Genomic DNA, 22,576 nt, shown 5'->3' with positions numbered 1-22,576 from the left:
CATTGTGTTACCTGCTCTGCTCACAACTTTTTCTTTGATGTTGCCTGATGGTTTCCGGTGAGCTCTTGACAGAAGGCCTTTGCATATGCGGTTTCTCTGGCTTAACTGGTTTTCTCAAAGTAATTGGGAAGGTTCATATATCCCTTAGTTTTCTAGGTCAGAAGCCCCTGTTTGACTTGACACATTGGCAAGTTTCCCTTCTACTTAGACTAATTTTTCCTGAATTATTTTATTTATTAGTTGTAACCACCACTTAAAACATCATTTATTCATTTATTAATATTCTATTCCTCCCTCTTCACACACATAAACGTCTAAGACTCAGTGTTGTTAAGGGCAAACACCCATCACTACTTTTTGTAATGCTTTCAACATTACTTGTTACAAGATATTTTTGTTAAATTTTGTTGGGCGAAAAAAAAAGATCTCAGGAAATTTATGGAGAACATTGCTTTGAAATTATTTTGATTCAGAACAAGAATTGTGAACAGTTTCAGACTCACGGAAAACATGGAGCATTTGAGAGTCCCTGAAATTTTCTGGTACATATTCGAGATTGGTAGGGAATGTGTCAGAATTAATGGGTGAAGTGTGTTGAAAACGAAGCATTTCTTTCAATACTGTGATCACTGCTGGTGTCTTTACAATGTTCTTGTCTCTGTTCCAGCTGTTTTCGTCAGTTACATGGAAGAAAGAAATCAAACCTGTGCCACACAATTTATTCTCCTGGGACTCTCAGATGAGGGGGGGCTGCAGTCACTTCTCTTTTGGGTGTTTCTGTCCATGTACCTGGTCACCTTCACTGGGAACCTGCTCATGATCCTGGCCATTATCACGGACCCCCGCCTCCACATGCCCATGTACTTCTTCCTCTCCAACCTGTCCTTTTCAGACATCTGTTTCACCTCCACCACCGTCCCAAAGATGCTGCTGAACATCCAGACGCAGAGCAAAGTGATCACCTATGAAGGCTGTCTCAGCCAGATGTACTTTTTCATGCTTTTTGGAGTATTAGATAACATACTCTTGACAGTGATGGCCTATGACCGGTTTGTGGCCATCTGTCAGCCACTGCACTACATGGTCATCATGAACCCCAAGTTCTGTGGCATCCTGCTCCTGGTATGCTGGTTATTGGGTGTTTTTTACTCTCTATTACTTGACTTACTGATTTTGCGACTCTCTTTTTGCACAGAGCTGGAAATCCTTCACTTTTTCTGTGAACTTAAGCAGGTGATCCAACTTGCTTACTCTGATACGTTCCTCAATGACCTGGCAGTGTATTTGGTAAGTGGACTTCTGGGTGTGGTTCCACTCACTGGTATCCTGTTCTCTTACTCTAGAATTGTTACTTCCATTTTGAGAATTTCATCAGTAAGGGGCAAGTATAAAGCATTTTCCACGTGTGGGTCTCATCTCTCAGTGGTCTCTTTGTTCTATGGCACATGCCTTGGGGTGTATCTGAGTTCTGCTGCTGCACAAAACTCCAGGGCAAGTGCTATAGCCTCAGTCATGTACACGGTGGTGACACCCATGTTGAACCCCTTTATCTATGGTCTGAGGAACAGAGACATCAAGCAAGCCCTGAGAAATCTCTTTAGCCGAGAGACATTGTCTGCATGTAGGATTCTTTGTTTCAAGATAAAGACTTGAGTAACCGGGCTTAAAACCCTAGAAGACCTAGATCATGATATTTGTATCAGTTCAGAGGCTGACAGTCTGCAGTTTATCTTTCTACAGTATTCGGTTTCTAGAAATTTTTCATACTTTATGCACAAGTATTTCTTCTGTAGTTTTTAAGGCATTTATTTTGAGAGAGAGTAAGAGCAAGTGGTGAGGGTGAGAGAGATTGAGGGAATATCACAAGCCATGTCCATGCTATCAGCACAGAGCCTGAAGTGGGGCTCAATGTCAGAAATTTTGAGATCATGACTTGGACCAAAATCAAGAGTGGGGCGCCTATTGGCTCAGTCACCCAGACACCCCTCTTCTGTATTTCTCTAAAACTGTTTAGGCCTCTCATTAAACTTCATCCCATGGATTCTTAATTGTTTTAATGTTTATTCATTTTTTGAGGGATGGGGGAGTAGGGGCAGAGAGAGAGAGGAAGGCACAGAATCAGAAGCAGTCTCCAGGCTCTGAGCTGTCAGCACAGAGCACAATGCAGACTCAAACCCATGAATTACAAGATCATGACCTGAGGCAAAGTTGGATGGTCAACGAACTGAGCCATCCTAATGCCCCGATTGCGATATTTAAGAACATATACCTAATATAGCAAATTGAGTACTTTTAATGTGATAGGAGGAGCCACTGAAGTTAATGTGAAACGCTTTTGCTATGGGTTTAAAGCAATATGTTTATAGTATGTATTTATATATATACAGATATATTAGATTATCTTCTTTTGGAGGAAAACCATTGAACATATCAGAATTGATAGATGAGTTTCCAGGGCTTTATGTCAATCCACCTTGGAAGGAGATCACATCTGCAAGAGCAGAGGCCCCTGGAACCCTCTGTGATTAGTTTGCAATAATCCATCTTTGCTATGCAATCTTCAGTTTTCCCTCACACAGTCCAAAACATAAGTGAAGTGTGAAGGTAATAGAAATTGCAACTCCTGATGTTTCCGGCCTTGATGGTGTCATTCTTGGTGATTTTCCCAGGGATGCGTTATCATTTTTCCTTTAATGTTTTGGTAGGCAGCAACGCTGTCCTGTGATTTCCCTCAGCACCTCCTACCGTAATAGGCTCTTCACAGATCTCACACACAATATGGCTACTCTGCCTATTGCCGCCGCCATCTTTTCTAATGCTGCATCCCAGAAATTAGGCAGTGTGAGCAGGAGACACTCAAGGACCTAGCCTGTGTTGTGTGAGACAGACTAAGACGAATGTCTCCTTATCACCTGACTCCGGAAGCCCCCACTGGGATTGTCAGCCATAACGGTAATCTCCTATTACCTGATTCACAGTTTTCCAGCTAAATGTCCACAGGTCCCTTCAAACACTAGTATGCAGATAAATGTTCATGGACCTATCTCTCAGAAGCAAAGACAAAGAGAAGCGGAAAGCAAGAAGAAAGGTGGAAAATAGAACAAAAGATTGAGAAGAGAGCTTACTTGTAGCATTTGCCAGTTTCCACGGTATCATTACTCTCATTTTGCCCAATAGCAAGGCGCCAATTTTAGTTTAGACCACAGTCCTCATGAACGATTATAAGCTAGCCTGTGCTATCACCTCAGAGCCTTTGGGTTGGGTTTGGAGGAAAATGTAAAGCAATTGTTGCCATTTTACAGCCTTCCACCAGGTGTAAATGGTTACACCAATTGAGGATCTGGGCCGGTGGACAGTCTCAGGACCGATAGTCAGGTAGAGATTATGACCCTTTATTGTGGTGACTCTGGTCAATCTTTTCCTCATGATCATTGGAGGTGGTTGTTTTATTTTTTTTGTTTTCTTTTTGTGTTCTTTATTTTTCTACTTACACAAATCGATGGGCCCTTAGTAAACTGCTCATCATTTTTGTTTCTTGGAGACACCATGATGAATTTTCCTTTTGCAAAAATCCATGTGGTCCCCCCAATGTTGATGAGAGTGGTTAATCTTACACACTATGAATAACAAACCTAGAATCATTTTGGACTGCTGACATGGCCTCTGGCAATTCAGGAGGGGCTGAACTCAGGACAAAGGCATTTCAATTTCAGCATGTCCATGGTAAGTCTATCACATGAGGGAGAAGCTCTGTAGAGCTTGTCAAGGAAGACATTATAGCCCTCCCCAAGCTATTTCTCAATGACCTTATGAATTTTATGTCCTCTGATTCCTTAGTTTGAGTGTACTTTGTGGTTGAGGTATTGAATCACACAAGATAAACCCATCACCATGCACTTGTCTCCTTGTACTTTGGATTCCTTTCTCTATATCACATTAAGCCTTTATGGAACTGAAATTCTTTTTTTTTTAAGTTCATTTATTTACTTTGAGAGAGAGAGAGAGAGTAAGCTTGGGAGGTGCAGAGAGAGGGATAGACAGAAAATCCCGAGCAGGCTCCACTCTGCCAGCACAGAGCCCAGTGTGGGTCTCGAAGTCACAAATTGTTACATCATGACCTGAGCCAAAATCTAGAGTTGGATGCCTAACTGACTGAGCCACCCAGACCACCATGAAGTTATTGTCAAATATGTCACTCTTTTTTTCATCCTTGTTTTTTCAGGGGAAAATACATATAAATATTAAACATTAAACGTTAAACATTTTGAAATATACTTCTGTGTCATTAAGCGCTTTCTCACTGTTGAGCAACCACCACCTCTATCAATCTCCAGAACGTCCTCATTGTCTCAAACTGAACTTCTGTCTCCTTGAAATACTAAATTCGTATTGCCCCTCTGCCCAACCCCTGTGTCCCACCATCCTACCTTCTCTTTAGGTTTACCTAAAGAGATTACCCTAGGTATCTCATATACATGTAATTGTGTAATATTGGTCTGTTTGTGCCGGCTTCTTTCAGGTAGCATAATATTTGTGAGGTTCACCCAAGTTATAGCTTGTGTCAGAATCCCATTCATGTTAAAGGCTGAATGATGTTCTGCTGTATGTGCTCACCACACTTTGTTCATCCATGAGTTTTTTGATGGACATTTGGGTTGTCTCCACATTTTGGATACTGTGAATAAAGGTGTTTTGAAAATTGGTGTACAAAAATCTGTTCTAGTCACTGCTCTAAATTCTATTGGGACAGAGGACCCTGGGTGTCTCGGTTGAGCCTTCAGCTCAGGCCATGATCTCATGGTTTGTGGGTTTGAGCCTTGGGTCGGGTTCTGTGTTGACAGCTCAGAGCCTGGAGCCTGTTTCAGATTCTGGGTCTTGCTCTCTCTCCACTGCTCATGTCTGTCTCTCTAAAAAAAAAACATTAAAAAATTAAAAATAAATAAAAATAAATTCTTTTGGGACATATAAGTAGGTACATAAGCAGGAGTGAAACTCCAAATGATCATTCTATGTTTACATTTTAAGGAGCCGGCACAATCTTTTCTACACTAGCTGTGCCACTTTTCATTCTCATCGGCAAGCACCACAGGGCTGCAATTTCCCCTTATCCTCGCCAACAATTATTTTCTGTTTAGTTTTAAAAAAATAGCCATTCTACTATGTGTGTTGTGGTATCACATTATGGGTTTGATTTGCATTTCCCTAATGATTAGTCAAGTTTGCCTCTAAGTATCCATACCTAGATCTTCTTTGGAGAAGTGTCTATTTGAGTCTATTGCTTTCTTTTTCTTTTCACAATTTTTTAAAATTTATTTAAAAATTTTAATTCCAGTACAGTTAACATACAGTGTAATGTTAGTTTCAGGTGTACAATATGGTGATTCGGCACTTCTGTACAACACCCGGTGCTCATCATGACAAGGACAGTCCTTAATCCCCATCACCTATTTCACCCATCCACCCCCCCCCCCCCAACACTCTCTGGTAACCATCAGTTTGTTCTCTATAGTTAAGAGTCTGTTTCTCGTTTTCTCTGTCCCTTCTTGCCCTTGCTCATTTGTACTGTTTCTTAAATTGCACATATGAACGAAAGCATATGGTATTTGTTCTTCTCCAAATGACTAATTCCATGTAGCATAAGACCCTCTAGCTTATGCTAAGGTTGAAAAGCAAGATTTCAGTTTTTTTTTATTGGCTGAAAAATATTCCATTGTGTGTGTGTGTGTGTGTGTGTGTGTGTGTACGTACCACATCTTCTTTATTCATTCATCTGTTGGTGGACACGTGAGCTGCTTCCACAATTTGGATATTGTAAATGATGCTGCTGTAAGCATACAGGTGCAAGTATCCCTTTGAATTTTTAAAAAATATTTTTGGGGTAACGACCCCGTAGTGCAATTACTGGATTGCAGAGTGGCTTTATTTATGCCTTGAAGGGGCCTCTATACTCTTTTCCACAGTGGCAACTCCAGTTTCTATTTCCACCAACAATATCAGAGGGTTCTCTTTTCTCCAAATCATTGCCCACACTTACTGTTTTTTCTTTTTAATCTTTTTAAAAAGTTTTTATTATGGAGGCATTGAGTCAGTCGATTGTGCACCTGAAGTGAATATTATATTGTATGTTAAGTAACTGGAATTTAAATTTTAAAATTGCCTTTTTAAAATTGAGTTGTTTGTGTTTTTTTGGTTGGTGGAATTTTTGAAATTCTTTATATATTTTGGATATTAATCCATTACCAGCTATGCGATTTGCCAGTCTTTTCTGCATTTTGTTGGTTGTCTTTTCACTTGGGAAATAGTGCCCTCTAATGTACAAATATTTTTAATTTCGCCAAGATGCTTTTTTCTCTAATCGCCTGTGTTTTTGGTGTTACATCTGGGAAATTATAGTCAAATCCAGGGTCATATAAATGTACTTCTGTATTTTCTTCTAAGTGCTTGCAGTTATATTTCTTAGGCTTCAGTCCATGACCCACTTGGAGTCATGCTGGTAGATGGTGGCTGGAAGGGTCGACTTCATCTTTTTGCACGTGGATATCCATGTTTCCCACCACCATTTCTTGGACAGACTGTGCATATGTCATTGAAATTTCCTGACACACGTGTAAAAACCATTCAGTTGTATATGTTTGAATTTACTTCTGCACTCCCTTGTATTCCATTGGGTTATATTTCTGTTTTTGTTGTTGTTGTTGAAAAACATATCAGCTTGGGGGAGGGGCCAAGATGGCGGAACAGCATGGTAGTTTTTTTTTTTTTTTCATCTCTCGTCCCTGAAATGCAGCCAGATCAACACGAAACCATCTTGCACACCTAGAAAACTGATTTGAGGATTAACACAACAATCTCCACCACCTGAACACAGAACTGGGCAGTTATGTGGCGTGGAGTGGTGAACTGGGGGAGAGAGAGGCCACGGAGGGCAGGGAGCTGTTTTTGCTTGTGAAGAGAGGACGGAGACAGGGGAGAGCATGGGAAAAGCACAACACCCCCTCCAAAGCAGCTGGAGATAGAAAGGAAGAGTGGAAATAGCCCCAAGGGAATGGACAAAAAAGGGAGAAAGGAGGGGGTTTAAATTCCATTAAGACTCTATAAACAGGGAGTGCGGAGTTCTGAAACTCCACAGCTCAATACCTGGTGGTGTTCTGGTGGGAAGGGTGAATCCCCAGGAGTGGAGAGCAAGGTCTGAGGGGTTCTTGGGTCACAAGGGGAGTGGTGGTTCCCTTGCTGGTAGGACATTCAGTAGAGGCTGTGCAGCCTCCCCACAGGTGAAGATCCCAGCAGACCCTGGAGAACGACCTCTTTTATTGGTGTTGAAACAAGGATGTTAAAGGTGAAACTTGGCACCAGATGTGTGTTGTGGTTTTCCATAATCCCTGAAACGTTGCTGCTACATGATCACACAGACTTTTTCTGGTGCAGGCTTGCAGCCAGATGCAGTCTCTGGATATGTGCATCAGCATGGTCTCATGAACGTTTCTAGGTGCAGGCCGGCACCCGGCCATTGCTCAGTGAGACTCTCCCCAGAGGGACTGAGCGGGTCAAACCTGCAGTCCCTCAGAAGTGCTGTGTTGGGAAACAACCCTATCTGAGATAAATCCCAGGAGGGAGGTGCTGCCTGGCAAGCTGACAGCTTGGTCATGGACAGTATAGAAGCAGGGAGTGGAGGAAAGCCAGAGACAAAGGAGAGGTGCTTGATTGCCTGTCAGGGAGAGCACAGAGTTTTGATACTAGACCCTGGGTAGAGGGGTGATGCCGTTTTTACCCCTCCCGCACATGTGCCTACATGCCTACATGTACCACAACAATCTGCCTCAGTAAGCTAAGCTGTTCTATCTAGTGGACAATGAAGTCGTTACACTAAGCCTGGCCAAACTGGGCCAACTGTGCTGTTGAGGAACACCAGAAGTCTCTCTGCCTGCTTAGTTTACAGTCTATAAATTGCTTCATAGTTTGACTTCTAGGAAAAAAACTCGGATATAATTTCAAACGTATTTCATTCTGTTTGCTGGTCCATCTATTCAATTTTTTCCCTTTTCTTCTCTTTTCTTATTCTTGCATACAGATAGGGAAAAATTTATTTTTATTTTCCATTTTTATTAAGAAGATTTTTCTTCAATTTTTTCTATTTTATTTTTTAATTTTTTGTAAAATTTTCAAATTCTATTTTACTCCTATTATTTAATTTATTGTATGTTATATTCATTTTTTTTCAAATTTTCAAACCTTTTCTTTTTTCTTTTTCCTTTTTTCTCTTCTCGCATCCTTCCCTTTTTTCTCTAATGTATCAAGCTCCCTTTAACAACCACACCAAAACACATCTAGGATCTAGCTTCCTTTATTTCATTTTTGTGTGTTGTTTTCAATTTTTATTTTTTTACTTTATTAATTCCTTTTCTTCCTTCAAAATGATGAAATGAAGGAGTTGACCCCAAAAGAAAGAAAAGGAAGAAATGACAGCCAGGGACTTAACACAGATACAAGTAAGATGTCTGAAATATAATTTAGAATCACGATAATAAGAATAGTTGGGGTTTAAAATGATTAGAATCACTTTCTGCAGAGATGAAAGAAGTAAAAGCCAGTCAGGATGAAAAACAATGATATAACTGAGCTACATTCTTGAATGGATGCCACGGTGGCAAGGATGGATGAAACAGAGCAGTGAATCAATGATATAGAGGACAAACTTAATGAGCATAATGAAAGCAGAAAAAAAGAGGAAACTAAGGCAAAAGAGCACACTATAAGAATTAGAGAATTCAGTGACTCATTAAAAAGGAATAACATCCCAATCGTAGGGGGTCTTAGAAGATGGAGAGAGATAAAAAGAGATGGAAGGTTTATGTAAGCAAATCATAGTAGAAAACTTTCCTAACCTGGAGAAAGACACAGACATAGAAATTCAGGAAGCACCTCCCATTAGATTCAACAAAAACCGAGCATCAACAAGGCATATCATAGTCAAATTCACAAAATACTCAGGCAAGGAAAGAATCATGAAAGCATCAAGGGAAAAATGTCCTTAACCTACAAGGGAAGACAGATTAGGTTCACAGCAGACCTAGCCACAGAAAGTTGGCAGGCCAGAAAGGAGTGGCAGGATATATGAATGTGCTGAATAGGAAAAATATGCAGCCAAGTATTCTTTATCCAGCAAGGCTGTCATTCAAAATAGAAGGAGAGATAAAAGATTTCCCAGACACACAAAAATTAAAGGAGTTCATGACCACTTAACCATCCCTGCAAAAAATTTTAAGGGGGACTCTCTGAGGGGAGAAAGGACAAAAAGAAAAAGAAAAAAAAGAAAAAAGGAAAAGACCAAAAGCAACAAAGATTAGAAAGGACCAGAGAACAACACCAGAAACTCCAACTCTCCAGGCAACATAATGGCAATAAATTCATATCTTTCAGTACTCATCCTAAATGTCAATGGAATAAATGCTTCGATCAAAAGACATAGGATAACAGAATGGATAGGAAAACAAGATCCATCTATATGTTGTTTACAAGAGACCCGTTGTAGACCTAAAGAAACCTTTAGATTGAAAGTAGGGGATGCAGAGCCATCTTTCATGCTAATGGTCACTATAAGAAAGCCAGAGTAGCCATACTTACATCAGACAAGCTAGATTTTAAAATAAAGACCATAACAAGAGACGAATTGGTCTATCCACCAAGATATAACAATTGTAAACACTTATGATCCAAATGTGAAAGCACCCAAATATATAAATCTATTAATCACAAACATAAAGAAACTCATTGTTAATAATACCATAGTAGTAAGGGACTTCAACATGCCACTTACAACAATGGACAGATCATTTAATCAGAAATCAACAATGAAACAATGGCTTTGAATGACACACTGGACTAGATGGACTTAACAGATATATTCAGAACATTTCATCCGAAAGCAGCAGAATACACAATCTTCTCAACTGCACATGAAACGTTCTCCAGAATAGACCACATACTGGGACACAAATCATCCCTCAACAAGTACAAAAAGATCGAGATCATACATGCATCTTTTCAGACCACAATGCTATGAAACTCGAAACCAACCACAAGAAAAAATTTGGAAAGATAACTAATACTTGGACACTAAGGAACATCCTACCAATGAATGAATGGGCTAACCAAGAGGTTAAAGAGGAAATTAAAATACATGGAAGCCAATGAAAATGATAACACCTCAGCCCAAAACCTCTGGGACGCAGGGAAGGCGGTCATAAGAGGGAAGTATATAGCAATCCAGGCTTTCCTAAAGAAGGAAGAAAGGTCTCAGATACACAACCTAACCTTATACCTTAAAAAGCTGGATAAAGAACAGCAAATAAAACCCAAAACCAGCATAAGACAGGAAATAGTAAAGATTAGAGCAGAAATCAATGCTATTGAAACCAAAAAACAGAACAGAACAATGAAACCAGGAGATGGTTCTTTGAAAGAATTAACAAAATTGATAAAGACCTAGCCAGCTTGGTCAAAAAGAAAAAGGAAAGGACCCACATAAGTAAAATCAAGAATGAAAGGGGAAAGATCACAACCAACACTGCAAAAATACAAAACAATAATAAGAGAATATTATGATTAATTATATGCTAATAAAATGCGCAATCTGGAAGAAATGGACAAATTCCTAGAAGCATATAAACTACCAGAACTGAAACAGGAAGAAATAGAAAATTTGAACAGTTCCATAACCAGTAAAGAAATCGAATTAGTAATCAAAAAATTTCCCCAAAACAAGAGTCAGGGCCAAGTGGCTTCCAGTGGGATTCTACCAAACAGTTAAAGATGCATTAACACCTATTCTTTTGAAGCTGTTCCAAAAAATAGAAATAGAAGGAAAACTTCTAAACTCTTTCTATGAAGCCAGTATTACCTTGACTCCAAATCCAGAAAGACCCCAACAAAAAGGAGAACTACAGACGAATTTTCCTGATGAACATGGATGGAAAAATCCTCAACAAGATACTACTCAACTGGATCCATCAATACATTAAAAGAATTATTCACCATGACCAACTGAGATGTAGGCTTGTTTGATATCTGCAAAACAATCAATGTGATACATCACACGAATAAAAGAAAGGACAAGAACCACATGATCCTCTCAACAGATGCAGAGAAAGCATTTGACAAAATACAGCATCCTTTCTTGGTAAAAACCATCAGGAAAGTAGGGATAGAAGGATAATACCTCAAGATTATGAAAGCCATATATGAAAGACCTACCACTAATATCATCCTCAATGGGGAAATCCTGAGAGCTCTCCCTCTAAGGTCAGGAAGAAGACAGGGATGTACACTCTCACCACTGCTATTTAGTGTAGTATTGGAAGTCCTAGCCTCAGCTATCAGACAACACAAAGGAATAAAAGGAATCCCAATCAGGCAGGAGGAGGTCAAACTTTCACTCTTTGCAGATGACATGGTACTCTCTATGGGAAACCCAAAAGATTCCACCAAAAAACTTATAGAACTGATCTATGAATTCAGCAAAGTTGCAGGATATAATATCAATGCACAGGAATTGGTTGCATTCCTATAGACCAATAATGAAGCAACAGAAAGAGAAATCAAGGTATTGATCCTATTTACAATTGCACCAAAAACCGTAAAATACCTAGTAATAAACCTAACCAAAGTGATGAAAAATCTATACATTGAAAACTATTGAAAGCTTATGAATGAAATTGAAGAAGACACAAAAAAATGAAAAAATATTCCATGTCTCTAGATAGGAAGAAAAAATATTGTTATAATGTCGATACTACCCAAAGCAATCTACATATTCAATGCAATTCCTATCAAAATATCACCAATACTCTTCACAGACCTAGTACAAACAATCCTAAAATTTGTATGGAGCAAGAAAAGACCCCTAATACCCAAACTAATCTTGAAAAAGAGAACCGAAGCTGGAGGCATCACAATCCCAGACTTCAAGACGTGTTACAATGCTGTAGTCATCAAGACAGTATGACACTGGCAAAAAACAGACACTCAGATCAATGGAGCAGAATAGAGTACCCAGAAATGGACCCACAAATGTATGGCCAACTAACCTTTGAAAATGCAGGATAGAATACCCAATGGAATAAAGACAGTCTCTAGCAAACGGTGCTGGGAAAACTGGACAACAGCATGCAGAAAAATGAACCTGGACCACTTTCTTGCACCATACACAAAAATAAACTCAAAATGGATGAAAGACCTAAATGTAAGACAGGAAGCCATCAAAAATCCTCGAAGAGAAAGCAGAAAAAAACCTCTCCGATCTCGGCTGCAGCAACTTCATACTCAACACGTCTCCGGAGGCAAGGAAACAAAAGTAAAAATGAACTATTGGGACCTCATCAAAGTCAAAAGCTTCTGCACAGCAAAGGAAACAATCAGCAAAACTAAAAGGAAACCAACAGAATGGGAGAAGATATTTGCAAATGACATATCAGATAAAGGGTTAGTATCCAAAATCTATAAAGAACTTATCAAACTCAACACCCAAAAAACAAATGATCCAGTGAAGAAATGGGCAAAAGACATGAATAGACACTTCTCCAAAGACATCCAGGTGGCTAACAGACACATGAAAAAACGTTCAACATCACTCAGCACCAGGGAAATACATATCAAAACTACAATGAGATACCACCTCACACCTGTCAGAGTGGCTAACATTAACGACTCAGGCAACAACAGATGTTGGTGAGGATGCAGAAAAACAGGATCTCTTTTGCACTGCTGGTGGGAATGCAAACTGGTACGGCCACTCTGGAAGACAGTTTGGAGGTTCCTCAAAAAATTAAAAATAGAACTACCCTATGGCCCAGCAACTGCACTACTAGGTATTTATCCAAGGGATCCAGGTATGCTGTTTTGAAAGGGCACATGCACCCCAGTGTTTATAGCAGCACTAGCAACAGTAGCCAAAGTATGGAAAGAGCTCGAATGTCCGTCAACAGATGAATGGATAAAGAAGATGCGGTATATATATAAAATGGAGTATCACTCAGCAATCAAAAATAATGAAATCTTGCCTTTTGCAACTACGTGGATGGAACTGGAGGCTATTATGCTAAGAGAAATTAGAGAAAGACAAATATCCTATGACTTCACTCATATGAGGACTTTAAAATAAAAAACAGATGAACATAAGGGACGGGAAGAAAAAATAATATAAAACCAGGGAGGGAGCAATACATAGACACTCTTAAATATGGACAAGAATCAGAGGGTTGCTGGAGAGGTTGTGGGAGGGGGGGTGGGCTAAATGGGTAAGGGGAATTAAGGAATCTACTCTTGAATCATTGTTGCACTATATGATAACAAACTTGGAAGTAAATTAAAATAATTAATTAATTAAAATAATAAATTAACTAAAAAAGGATTTAAGAAAAGGAAAACAGGTCACTTTCAATTGTAATGTGATAACTCTGAAAATCTTATTTTCCCCCTTCCCAGCCATTGTTTTTATTGAAGTATAATTTACATTTAGTGTTATATTAATTTGACGTGCACAATGTAATGTTTAACAATTCTATACACTGTTGAGATCTCATGGAGATTAGTGTGCTCTTAATATCCTTTATCTATCTCACCTATCCCCACCCACATTCCCTCTGGCAGCCACCTTTTTGTTCTCTGTGTTTAAGAGTCTGATTTTTTTGTCTGTCTTTTCCTTGTTTGTTCCTTTTTAAATTTATTAAATTCCACATATGAGTGTCATCACATGGTATTTGTCTTTCTCTGACTGGCTCATTTCATTCAGCACTATACCCTCTAGGTCCATCCAAGTTGCAGACTTACATCATACATTATTATTATTTTATTAATCACTTACATACAATGCTCGGTGCCGTCAAAATTGCCCTCCTTAGTATCCAACATTCATCTAGCCCATCTTGCTCTCACCTCCCTACATCAACCCTGAATTTGTTTGCCATCTCTAAGAAATTCTTAGGATTTATTTCCCTTTCTCTTCCCCCTCCCTTTCATATATATATATATATATATATATATATATATATATATATATATGTTTCATATATATATATGTTTCATATATATATGTTTCATATATATATATATATATATATATATAGTTTCTTAAATTCCACATATGAGAGAAATCATATTAGAACATATTAGAATGGTTCTTTGGAGAAGAGAGAAAAAAGAATATTTCATTAATGAGACTCATGGGAATTCAGCGCCTTCAGGCAGAGAAATTGAAACTGCCTCCGCTGCACCTACTGAAGTGGACTCTTGTAATCCCAGGTGATTCTGTGTCTTCCAGAACCTTCACAAGTGGGGCCATGTCTCTTCCCTTCCTGGGGATATAACTACCAAAGACACCAATCATCCATGGGAGAAAGAGGGTCATTCATGTCACACTGTTCTGTGCTAACATCTAGGTGAGCCACGGCATCTCCAGAAGTGCTGGGGAAATGTGTTATGGTGGGAGGGACCCCGTTATAGGTGATTATTTTGAGGGCATCAAGGGGACAATTAGTTAAGGAGAGTTTAGTGATGCCAGTTTTGACCAATAAGGCTTTGATTCTGGAGGGCAACTCTGGATACACTAAACCATTTCTCCCTGATCTGTCTCCTCCTTAGTGCTTACTCTATGGGCCTTTAGCTCTCAACACTCTTTCATCTGTTTTCTTTTTTCTTTTATTCTTTTTTATTTTTATTATAATTTTTTAACGTTTTTACTTATTTGTGAGGGAGAAGGAGACAGCATAAATAGGGGATGGACAGAGAGAGAGGGGATGGACAGAATCTGAGCTGTCAGCACAGAGCCTGATGTGGGGCTTGACCCGCAATCATGAGAATCATGACCTGAGCCAAAGTCCAATGCTTAACTGAATGAGCCACCCAGGCGCCCCTCCTCTGTTTTCATTGCTGGGTCTTCCATTGTTGGGAGTGACTGTTTATCATTATTGAGTCATTTGTTAATTGCAGTCATTCAACAGACATTTTTCAGCAATTAATGTATGGTAGACAGTACCATTTATTCTGGGAATAAATAAATGACAAAGACACTGTTTCTTCTCTCAAGGTAGTCACTGTGTAAACAGACTGAGAGACGTAAAAATAAATAAATGTGATGCGAGGTTGCATTGGAATCTGGGGAAGTAGATCCTCAAACTTTGACTCTTTATTTTTTTTTTTAAATTGTTTTCAATAAAGAGGGCTCTTTCATAGGTGTCAGTTAAGGCTTCACAGAGAAGCTGGTAGGTACCGAGCCTTGGAAGGCAGTCTTTCCGTGGGCACAGGGGATGTGAGAAGTCCAGAAGGAAACAGCAGAGGAGGAAATTCAGAGATTACGTAAAGCGGAAGTTGTGCTGCTGGAGTTAGAAATACTTCTTACTGTCTGACCACCAATCAGGAGCAGGGTCTGCGGGTTCTGCAAAAGGAACCCACAGTAGCCTGGTTGGGTAGGCAACAGTCAGATTACCCAAGAAATTTACGTTTTGGCTAGAGGGTTGGAGTTTCATTCTGAAATTAGTGAAGAGTATGTGCCGGTTTTATGTCAGGGACAGCTATGAACAGGTCTTCTTGATGGAAAAGTGACCCAGGTTATTGTGAGGAAAACTCTACTGCTGTGCTTAGAGTGTGAGTGATGGAAATAGTACCATGAGCATGAGATGGGAGGTAAGGAATGGGTCTCTGAGGGGGTGGAAATCGTGGATACAGAAACTCAGATGAAGTTTTTTATTCATTCTTAAATGTTTACTAGAAACTCTGCTAGACCTCTTACAGTCATCATTTAATTGAAAAATTTCAAAAACTATGTGTGTGGCATCATTATTTTATTTTACTGACGGAAATTGAAAGCAGTGATACTGCTTTATACACAGCAAATAACAGAGCCTGGGGACATGCTCAGAGCTCAATGTTTCCAGAGATTTTGCTAGTCATTAATAATTTTAATTTTTAATAAACTTGATTTTTGAACAGTTGTACCTTTGCAAAAAAAAAAAAAAAACCAAAAACCAAAAAACAAAAACGTGCTGTGTTAGTTCAGAGGGTGGTCATAAGCTCCGCTCTGTTTCTGAAGTTATGAGCACATCCTCTCTCTTACACCTGTTACATGTAATCGTCATATCTGCTGAGCTTCCACACGCAGTGACTTTTTCTCAGGCTTCCTTTGTTCTTGAAGCAATTCATAGTTGTGAGGAGTAATGGTCAGGAGTTTCGTAAAATAATCTTCTTTTGGAGTGGCCTTCTTCTTTTGTTCATGAGTAGACTTACGACTGTGGATGTTGGACTGGAAGACCAGAGAGGGAAACTGACATCATGACATCAAATGTACCCACTGTCAACATGACTAATTCTCATTGGTGTTGATATTGATGTCCTGGCTGGCACGGGGTTTGCCCAATTTTTCCACTGTGGTTAGTCTTTCCCCTTTCCTTACATCCTATGCTCATTAGGGACTTTTCTATCCTAAGTACTGAGAGTTCTCCACCTCTCTGAGAGTAGACTATCTTCTTAAATCATTGTCATTCTTCTGCACTTGAGATCGTTTCTTCTCTTTATTCCTTAATTATTTATTTTGGTGTGCACTCCTTGATATGTAGTATATACTCTGGGTCATAGCCCAATACTACTTTATTTTGTTGCTCAAATTCGTCCAGCTTTGGCAATGGGGGGCTCCTTCAGTGAGCTGATATGTCTCTCTAGCATGTCCTTATCATTCCTAGCTTAAAATTTTTTTTTTTTACATTTATTTTTGAGAGACAGAATGAGACAAAGCGTGAGCGGGGGAGGGGCAGAGAGAGAAGGAGACACAGAATCTGAAGTAGGTTCCAAGCTCTGAGCAAGCGGTCAGCACAGAGCCTGATGCGGGGCTCGGACCACGAACTGTGACATCTTGCCCTGAGCCGAAGTCTGACGCTCACCAACTGAGCCACCCAGGTGCCCCCATGATTCCTGGATTTTTAAAGGGAGTGTAGTATTTCATTACTCTCTTACGGAAGATGATGCTTCAGCTTCTTGTGTTTCCCTCCTGAGCCCTAGAAGCAGTCATTTCTGCAAGGAGCCCAGTTTCATTTTATTGGGACGTGGGGTTAAAACCAAGACATGGGTTCCAGGTGTGCTTGCTGCTACCAGGTTCTCTATATCCCCTGACCTGACCCAGCAAGGAAACATATAAATGTTTACTACTCTGTGTATATGCAGACATCCATAGAGGTATCTATACGTAAGCCTCTGTATCTATGTTAAGATAGAAGCAAGTTCATGCTGATGACATCAACTCTATTATCACAAGGATCATACTAGCCTCTTGCTTCCGTGTAAAGTCCCACAACAAATGTGATTACCTTATTCCCACCATTTTCTCTGTTTCCTTCTATGTTCAATTACAGTGCACATGCGCAGAAGTATCAGTAGTGTTAACAATACCCTCTGGGATACATTTTATTAAGTATGGAGCAGTGCTTCTGTGCAATTTCTTTCATCTCCAAATTTCAGAATCCACTCATATTCCAAATCACATATTTCTGCACTTTTTTTTTTTTTGCCTACCTGCTTCACTGAGATTGTCTCGTACAATTGTAATACAGTTAGGGTTTTTTTTGTTCACATGGTGCATTCCATGCTGGGATTCACTCTGCCATGTAAATTGTGTGTGTGTGCTGATTTGTATTCTGCAACTTTGCTGAATATGTGTATCAGCCTAACAGGTTTGTTTGTTTTTACTGATATCCTCTTAGTTTATTTTTACATTTATCTATCTACTGTCTGTCTATCTATCTATCTATCTATCTATCTATATCTTGATAGAGAAGGAGAGGAAGAGAGTGCACAAATGGGGAACGGGCATGGAGTGGTAGAGAGAGAAAATCTCAGGCAGGCTTTGTGCTGCCAAGGTAGTGGGACATGGGGTTCAATCTCACCAACCATAAGATCCTGACGTAGCTGTAACCAAGAACCATGCTTAACTGACTGCCAGTTGAGCCACCCAGGTGCCTTGATATCTTATTTCCTTTTATTTATTTATTTTTTTTTTTATTTTTGGGACAGAGAGAAACAAAGCATGAACGGGGGAGGGGCAGAGAGAGAGGGAGACACAGAATCGGAAACAGGCTCCAGGCTCCGAGCCATCAGCCCAGAGCCTGACGCGGGGCTCGAACTCACGGACCGCGAGATCGTGACCTGGCTGAAGTCGGACGCTTAACCGACTGCGCCACCCAGGCGCCCCTCTTATTTCCTTTTAAATAAGATCACTTTGTGGGGTGCCTGGGTGGCTCAATTGGTTAGGCATCTGACATAGGCTCAGGTGATGATCTCCTGGTTCATGAGTTTAATCCTGTATGTTGTTCTCTGTTGTCGCTTCACAGATTGCTTCAGATGCTCTGTGTCTGTCGCTGTCTCTGTCTCTGTCTCTCTCTCTCTCTGTGCTCCTCCTTCCCCCTTTCCCCCTTCCCTCCTCTGCATGCACTCTCAAAAATAAATAAATAATAAAAATATAAATAAATATGATCACCTTTGTGAACAGAAATCATATTCTTCCTTTCTAACTTTAATGACTTTTATTTCATTTTCTCTCTCATCCCTCCCTCCACTCTTTCTTTCTTTCTTTCTTTCTTTCTTTCTTTCTTTCTTTCTTTCTTTCTTTCTTTCTTTCTTTCTTTCTCTGTCTTCTTCTTCTCCTTCCTTCCTTCCTTCCTTTTTCTCTTTCTTTCTTTCTTTCCTCTTCTTCTTCTCCTTCCTCTTTCTTTCTTTCTTTCTTTCTTTCTTTTTCTTTCTTTCTTTTCTTCTTCTTCTTCTTCTTCTCCTTCTCCTTCCTTCCTTCCTTCCTTTTTCTTTCTTTCTTTCTTTCTTTCTTTCTTTCTTTCTTTCTTTCTTTCTTTTCTTTCTTTCTTTTCTTCTTCTCCTTCTCCTTCCTTCCTTCCTTCCTTTTTCTTTCTTTCTTTCTTTCTTTCTTTCTTTCTTTCTTTCTTTCTTTCTTTCTTTCTTTTGTTCTTTCTTTCTTTCTTTCCTTTCCTCTTCTTCTTCTCCTTCTTTCCTTTTTCTTTCTTTCTTTCTTTCTTTCTTTCTTTCTTTCTTTCTTTCTTTCTTCTTCTTCTCCTTCCTTCCTTCCTTCCTCTTTCTTTCTTTCTTTCTTTCTTTCTTTCTTTCTTTCTTTCTTTCTTTCCTCTTCTTCTCCTTCCTTCCTTCCTTTTTCTTTCTTTCTTTCTTTCTTTCTTTCTTCTTCTTCTTCTTCTTCTTCTCTCTCTCTCTCTCTCTCTCTCTCTCTCTCTCAGCTAATTGCTTTGTCTGGAACTTTCAATGCCATGTTACATAGAAGGTATAAGGCAGACATGCTTGTCTTGTTTTTTATCTTAGAGGTCACTCTTAGCCTTTCACTATTGAGAATGATGTTAGAAGTGGGCTTTCACATATGATCTATATCATGTTGAAGAAGTTTCCTTTTGTTCTTAGCTTCTTGAATGTTGTTATTATGAAAGAAGGTCCAATTTTGTCTATTTTTCTGCATCAGTGGACATAAGCATGCACTTTTATCCTTCATTCTGTTAATGTGGTGTATCACACTGACGAATTTTCATAAGTAAAACCATCCTTGCATTCCAGGAATAAATCCCACTTGGTCATGATGCATTATCCTTTTGTACACCATGAACAAAAGGCTGCTATGTTCTGTTTGGTAGTATTTAGTAAAAGATTGTCACATCAGTATTTGTTGGGAATATTGTTGTGTACTTTTCTTTTCTTGCAATGTCTTTATTTTGTCAGTATTAGCGCAATGTTGGCCTCTTGGAATAAAGTAGGACGTTTTAACCTTTGAATTTTTGTAAGAGTTTGAGAAAGTTTGGTGTTAATTCTTCTATTTCTGTGTGGTTTTTGTGATTCTAAGCCATGACGACTCATTTGGCACACCTACATTGCAAAATGCAATTCTCTTAGGAAAAATAAGCTCTTGACTCATGGTGTATCCTGTCCCCTGCTTTCTAAAACAGCTGTGCTTCAGCCACAAGAGTACCCAGTACCACAATGATGGAAAACTCTCTCTCTGCCTCTCTTCCTACCTGCACTGTGTGTGTGTGTGTGTGTGTGTGTGTGTGTATAGGGAATAGAGACGTTATCAGTGAATATACACACATGAAAAACATTTGAAGCAAGCTGAAACTGTTTTATGAAATTAAAAAATGCATAATTTAGACCAACTGAAGACTGACAGTAAGAGTGAGAGAATGTGAGAGAATTATGGAGGAATGAGTTATGTTGTATCTGTACACATTACATAAAATTTATTCCGTGGTATACAGACATCATATATAACATATAGGTATAAAAACAACAATGGACTGTAGTGTCCACTCCCTTAGAACGTTTCCACAGATGCAGGAGGCTTTGAGCTCCTCTCTTTCTTATATTACACCCCACCCCTGATCCTGTTGTGTTACCTGCTCTGCTCACAGCTTTCTCTTTGATATTGCCTGATGGGTTTGGGTCTTGCCTTAGGGTCCTTGCACAGGCTTTTTCTCTGCCTTAATTGGTTTCCTCAAAGTTATCTGCATGGTTCATATATCCACTGCCCTCAGTTTTTCAGCTTCGAAGCCCCTCATCAGAGATGATACAATGGCAAGTTTCCCCTTCATTTAGGATTCCTAGTGTGGCATTGTTTTACTTACTGGTTGTAACCACCACTTGAAACATCATTCTTCATTTAGTAATTTTTGCTGCCTCTGACACACACACATCTGAAACGCAGTCTTGTTAAGGTCAAATGCACATCACTGATTTTTTCAGTGCTTTCAAAAAACCTTGCCAACAAAATAATAGGTTAAAATATTTGCTGGGTGAACAAAAAAAGTCTCAGGAAATTTATGGAGGAGAACATTGCTTTGGATAAATGTTTTGATTCAGGACAAGGATTGTGAATCAGTTTCAGCCTCATGGAAAACATGGAACATTGGGATTCCCTGAAATTTTCTGCTCAATTTTCTAGATGGTAGGTAATGTTTAAGAATTAACTAATGAAACACGTTGGAAACACAAATTGCAGCATTTCTTTCGATTCTGTGATCACTGCCTGTGCCTTTACAATGCTCTTGTCTCTGTTCCAGCTGTTTTCAGCAGACACATGGAAGGAAGAAATCAAACCCGTGTTACAGAATTTATCCTCTTGGGGCTCTCAGACGAGGGGGGGCTGCAGTCCCTGCTCTTTTGGGTGTTCCTGTCCATGTACCTGGTCACCTTCACTGGGAACCTGCTCATGATCCTGGCCATTATCACGGACTTCCGCCTCCACACGCTCATGTACTTCTTCCTCTCCAACCTGTGCTTTTCAGACATCTGTTTCACCTCCACCACCATCCCAAAGATGCTGCTGAACATCCAGATGCAGAGCAAAGTGATCACCTTCGAAGGCTGCCTCAGCCAGATGTACTTTTTCATGCTTTTTGTAGGATTAGACAACTTCCTCTTGACAGTGATGGCCTATGACCGGTTTGTGGCCATCTGTCACCCACTGCACTACATGGTCATCATGAATCCCAAATTCTGCAGCATCCTGCTTCTGGTTCCCTGGATATTGAGTGTTCTTACCTCTCTATTACATGACTTGATGATTTTGCGACTCTCTTTTTGCACAGATCTGGAAATCCTTCACTTTTTCTGTGAACTTATTCAGGTGATCCAACTTGCTTGCTCTGATACCTTCCTCAATGACCTGATGATCTATCTCACAAGTGGACTTCTGGGTGTTGTTCCACTCACTGGTATCCTGTTCTCTTACTCTAGAATTGTAACTTCCATTTTGAGAATTTCATCAGCAATGGACAAGTATAAAGCATTTTCTACATGTGGGTCTCATCTTGCAGTGGTCTCTTTGTTCTATGGTACAAGCCTTGGGGTGTATCTGAGTTCTGCTGCTGCACAAAACTCCAGAGCAAGTGCCATAGCCTCAGTGATGTTCACAGTGGTGACGCCCATGCTGAACCCATTCATCTATGGTCTGAGGAACAGAGACATCAAGCAAGCTCTGAGAAGGCTCTTTAGCCGAGAGACATTCTCTGCATATAGGATTCTTTGTTTCAGGATGAAGACTTGAGTAACAGGGCTCAAAACCCTAGAAAACCTAGATCATGATATTTGTGTCAGTTCATAGGCTGACAATCTGCAGTTTGTCTTTCTACAGTTTGGGTCGGTTTATGTTTTTCATACATTATGAGTCACCATTTCTTCTGTATCTCTTTTCTTGTTGAAGTTTATTTATTTTGAGAGAGAGAGAGAGCAGGGAGGGGCAGAGAGAGGGAGAGGGAGAATCCTAAACAGGCTCCTTGCAATCAGTGCAGAGTCTGATGTGGGGTGTGATCTCACAATTGATGAGTTCATATCATAAATTGAGCTGATATCAAAAGTTGATGCTAAATTCCTGAGCCACCCAAGTGCTCCTCTTCTGTATTTCTTTTAAACGGTTTAGACTTCTCATTAAATTCCATTGCATGGATTTTCAGCAACAAATAAAGGCTATAGGAAATGGAGTACTTATGATGTGATAGGAGAAGCCAGTGGGGTAAATGTGGAATCCTCCCTCTCTGAG

The 22,576-nt window shown here is 39.7% G+C and overlaps 2 protein-coding genes across 2 annotated transcripts; both read left to right on the top strand.

Moving 5' to 3' along the window:
- Positions 1–672: 672 nt before the first annotated feature.
- Positions 673–1,653, top strand: LOC131508502 (olfactory receptor 7A10-like). Its single transcript, XM_058723531.1, has one exon. It carries the CDS (start codon positions 685–687, stop codon positions 1,651–1,653), a length of 969 nt encoding a protein of 322 aa, XP_058579514.1. The 5' UTR covers positions 673–684.
- A 13,866-nt stretch (positions 1,654–15,519) lies between these two features.
- On the top strand, positions 15,520–22,148 carry LOC131508501 (olfactory receptor-like protein OLF4). Its single transcript, XM_058723530.1, has 2 exons — positions 15,520–15,675; positions 21,099–22,148. Exons 1-2 carry the CDS (start codon positions 15,669–15,671, stop codon positions 22,082–22,084), a joined length of 993 nt encoding a protein of 330 aa, XP_058579513.1. The 5' UTR covers positions 15,520–15,668; the 3' UTR covers positions 22,085–22,148.
- Positions 22,149–22,576: the final 428 nt, after the last annotated feature.

The sequence above is a fragment of the Neofelis nebulosa genome, chromosome 4 (genome assembly GCF_028018385.1).
Source record: "Neofelis nebulosa isolate mNeoNeb1 chromosome 4, mNeoNeb1.pri, whole genome shotgun sequence".
In the NCBI taxonomy this organism is placed as follows: Eukaryota; Metazoa; Chordata; class Mammalia; order Carnivora; family Felidae; genus Neofelis; species Neofelis nebulosa.
This window is presented reverse-complemented; position numbering and strand designations above follow the sequence as displayed.